We start from the raw sequence: 4,413 nt of genomic DNA on the forward strand, positions 1-4,413 counted from the left end.
AACAATATTGGCTATGCCAAGAATGGTACGATTTTAAAAAACTCTCTCATTATATATACTATTATTTCTATTATTTATTTTAAAATTATACAAATTTGTCTCCTTAGGTTTTTTAAAAATAAGTGGCCATTCTTTATATCTATGAAACACAAGGGTGAAAACTATAAGCTTGATACTTCTAAAAATAATTGGGTTTCAAAATTTGTCAACAATTTATGAGTTGTATTTAACATTGCTCAAGGTTTTAATATTAATTTTATCATAGATGCATTTAGTGACATGAAGGAGTGTCGAGCACAATTCAAAATGTCTTACTTTAGTAAATAAATTGTTTTACAATTACTATTTTTTGTAGCTCAATATAGATATAAGAAAATATGCTTATTTATATTTTTTTTTTCATTTTATTTTTTACTTTTTATGTTGATAGAATTAATAGTATGTTCTATACTTTTATTTTAAAATTTTTGTTAGCATAGATGTTTGCCCCCTTAAATTAGAATCCTGCGTTCATCCCTGACCACGAAATTTTTTTTTTTTTTTTTTGATTGGCAAAAAGAAACTTTATTGATGGAAAAACATAACGAGTATGATAACTTACATCAATAAAGAAGAGGGTGCAAAAAGTATCACGGTGAAACATTCAAATCCCAACTAGGTTGGCACCTAGATGCACGCCAAATCATCTGCTCCACAACTTGAGCTCCACCAATACTCGGAAATGGGCCAGACAGTTTGGGTCTAACTTTCCAAGATTCAGAAAAAAGCCTCATGAAATGTGCCTGAACTTCAGCCCTCAGTTCCATCGATTCCTCAACCATTACACCATTAACTAATATTGAGCAGAGAGAATTCCAGCTGTTTCTGTTGCATGCCAACATGTGAAAGTACCTTGTATTTTTATCCCCTTTAGTTGCCCCATTCACTCTAGATTTTTGAAACCAGATCCATTCCAACATTTTACTTAATCTCCAAGCTTCACCCCTGACCTCCTTATGTCTGAACAATTCTGCTTCAAGTAAAGGTCTCTCCTCAGCTAACAAATCAAGGTTATGGGCCTCGTCTTCAGCACTCTTTAGCTTTGACTCAATCTTACCAAACACCACTACATTCCACTGTCTTAATGCTTGTTTCAGAACTTTAAACTTCATGAGACACTTATAACCTGCCCAGCCTTCCACTACAAATTCTGACCAACTTTGCTTCACGAATACTAGGAAATTGGGATGTAAAAGCCAGACATTAAGAAATCTAAAAGGCTTGGGCCCCCAGTCCCTATCATCCTCCATTAAGACGATAGGACAGTGATCAGACAACATTTTAGGAAGACCCCACAATTTGAAATTAAAATTCTGCACCCATTCATGAGTAAGCAAAAATCGATCAATTCTACTCCATTTCTCACTGGCTTGAGAATTACACCAGGTAAACTTTCTCCCAAGCATACGCATATCTATCAGCTCGAGTTGCCCAATCATATTGTTGAAATCTCTCATCCCTCTATCCCTCCTTGAACACCCAATTCTTTTTGAAATACTCTTAATTTCATTGATGTCACTCCCCATGCACTATGGACCCAAGAAACTAGATTTCAATCTGACTAAAGAATCCCAAAGCTCTTTTCTTCTAGCCACCTCATTAGGTCCGTATACATTGATTATAACACATTCGAAGCTAGAGAAAAGTGTACCTAAAAGCAAGATGAAATTGCGATTACTACCACAAGCCTTCAATTGGAACACCTCCGGGTTCCAAATGCATAGCAGACCTCCAGCCCTTCCAATTGCATCAATTGCCATAAATTCAAATTTATCCCCAGGCCACGTAGACCGAACCATGGCAGAATCAATTCCAGACTTCTTTGTTTCTTGTAAAAGAGCAACATCCACTTTTCTCTCTGCAAGATATTTTTTTACCTTCCTCCTTTTTTCGGGTCTACCAATACCCCTTACATTCCAAGATTGTATCTTCATGTGCACAACAAATCATACTCTATTACAGTTGAGTATCGAACTCTAATTGACATCCCCTTCCTTATTCCGAACTCTCTTCATATCTTGAGCTTCAAGTGCTACCAGTTTGCTGATCACCTCTTCTTCTTATCCTTCGCAATCAAGTCCAAGAACTTTACCGATTTGAATAGATGTTTCTGCCTCTGACCTCAAAAGCCGACCTCTACTGGTACTACTCGCCATTGAAAGTGAGATGGCAGCTACGGTCGACCTGAAGACTGCTCCCTTCCGCAAATTCAGTGAAGCTTCCCCTAATTTCCTGGTTACACCCAGCTTCCCTTTCGGCTGCTTCTTCTGTACTGATAATTTTATTTTTTGTTTTCCTTTCACCTTCAGTAGAGCTTTCCTCTGTGGACAAATATTAGTTTCTTGTATATGGGTTGGAGAAAAGGTTTGTGATTTACTACTCCCAACTTCAACAAGCCCAACAGCTCTTAGGGGCGACCCATTCAACCCGGGACTCATTTGGGCCTTATTCAGGTCCACTCCGAGTTAAATTTCAGCCCTATTACTTGCTAACCCACTAATACTTTTCGTAAAACCAGGGGTGTAGACATTACCATCAATCCCACGTCCGACAACATCATCACAGTGCTTGGAACTCGTCCCCAATTCAGTAGAGTCCCTCACGCATGCACCACCTTCCTCTGACCCTTCCTGCCTCATTTTTTACTCATCTACCACAGAGACATCCTTCAACCTATCCTCCCCATCCAACTCAGCCTCAGCAGTGGGTGATAAGTTTTGACCCAGCCCAGCCACATCACACCTACTGCATAAGGCCTTATCCACCTGGACCTCCACATCATCTTTTTCCTCCTCATGTCTGCTATTTTTATCTATAATCTGTTAATCTTTAGCCCCCATTGAGGAGCATTTCTCGTCGTTCTTCCATTGATTGGATTGGGATACATATGGATCATACGCTGCCTTGTAAATTATAATTTGGTCCTCACACACCCTGACTAGGTAGATAATACCTCTGCACTCCAGGTTGATGGTTGGATTGATGGATTCCATGCTTTTCGCGACTATCTTCACTTTTCCACATTGAAGCGAATTTAGCCGAAGTGTATGTATCGTCGTCTATACCAATCACTACACCCCAGTTGTTGCCAATGTTACTGAATGTATTGTAGCTCCATAAGTTCAATGGAACTCCATAGCAGCTAAGCCAAACTAATCTTTCTTGCTCCAAAGCCAAACCTTGTCTCCATTCTAAGATTGACTCACACCATTCATTAAGCCAATCCTTCATTCTCACAAGTTTGTCCTTCTTATCTGCAGCTGATTGAAAAGAAGGCACCATATCTCTACCCCCTCCCATACGCACTTTAACATCCCCAAAGCCTTGCCTTGCTATTTCCACCCTAAAGTCATCCGATGAGTTGGCTGATTTGAGCCTAACTATTACACTTTCATGCAGCCAGCTATTTCCTTCCTCATATGCTTTAATAGTTCGAACTGTGGTTGTTACATCATCTGTTCCTCTTACAGCCTCTGCATATGTCTGTTTCCTTTGGTACCCAACCGTGGGCATATGATTGACCTCCGTAGCCTGCCTTATCGGTGGACCTCGAATCGACCTGCACTTTGTATCATACTCCTTTCCAAACTCTGCCATTTTAACTTTTAGTGCTCTGTCCTGACACCAAAGCCCATTTGCTTTTTGAACTGCCATGTCCACTGCTACAGAGCAGTTATATCGTACAAAGCCAAATCAAGATCGCGTCATTTGTCTTCTCTTGTTTGGAATGAAAACATCTAGAACTACACCATAGTTGGAGAAGACGGAATATAAGCCTTTTGCCCCCATGGTTTCTGGTATGTTATCCACAAAAACCGAATGAATCTTTGCTTCCTCCCTTCTGCTCCACACTCCCCTTCCTCCATGTCTACAAACCATGGGCTGCCATCCTCCACCATACCCATTGTTTGCCTACTCTCTTCATAATATTTTTGTATCACTGTTGATATTTAAGATTGATTCTTTGTTAAGAAATCATTTCCTTAGTCTTGCACTTTATCCCTGACCAAGATAATAATCAACCTGTAGAGTTTGTGAAACTGTCTTCGAACTTTAGAAGAGCTTGCCTCTCTTCTTCTATGCAACCAATGGTTGAAGCATTGCACAAACAGGACAATGTTGTTTCATTGAAAAAGCAAAACCGCTAAAAGGAGTCCAATAGTGGAGAATTTTGTCATATTGAACTTCAGTGTTCTCAAAGGCACACAAGACAATGTAACAAGAAATAGGATCAAACAGGATGGTGGATCTTATAGCAGTATCATCTACTCCATTGAGGATATGCATGGGCAAAATTAAGATGGTAGTCCTGTTCTTTGGTCCTTAAATCATTTTAGTTTTTCTAATTTTAATTGGCTCGATTTTGATTATAAA

At 39.3% G+C, this 4,413-nt stretch overlaps 1 protein-coding gene across 1 annotated transcript; it reads right to left on the bottom strand.

Moving 5' to 3' along the window:
- Positions 1–629: 629 nt before the first annotated feature.
- Positions 630–1,565, bottom strand: LOC145797756 (uncharacterized). The gene has a single exon (XM_082885168.1). The coding sequence runs from the start codon at positions 1,563–1,565 to the stop codon at positions 630–632; it is 936 nt and encodes a 311-aa protein (XP_082741294.1).
- Positions 1,566–4,413: the final 2,848 nt, after the last annotated feature.

This window comes from Camellia sinensis, chromosome 8, assembly GCF_055761805.1.
Source record: "Camellia sinensis isolate YWXY chromosome 8, ASM5576180v1, whole genome shotgun sequence".
In the NCBI taxonomy this organism is placed as follows: Eukaryota; Viridiplantae; Streptophyta; class Magnoliopsida; order Ericales; family Theaceae; genus Camellia; species Camellia sinensis.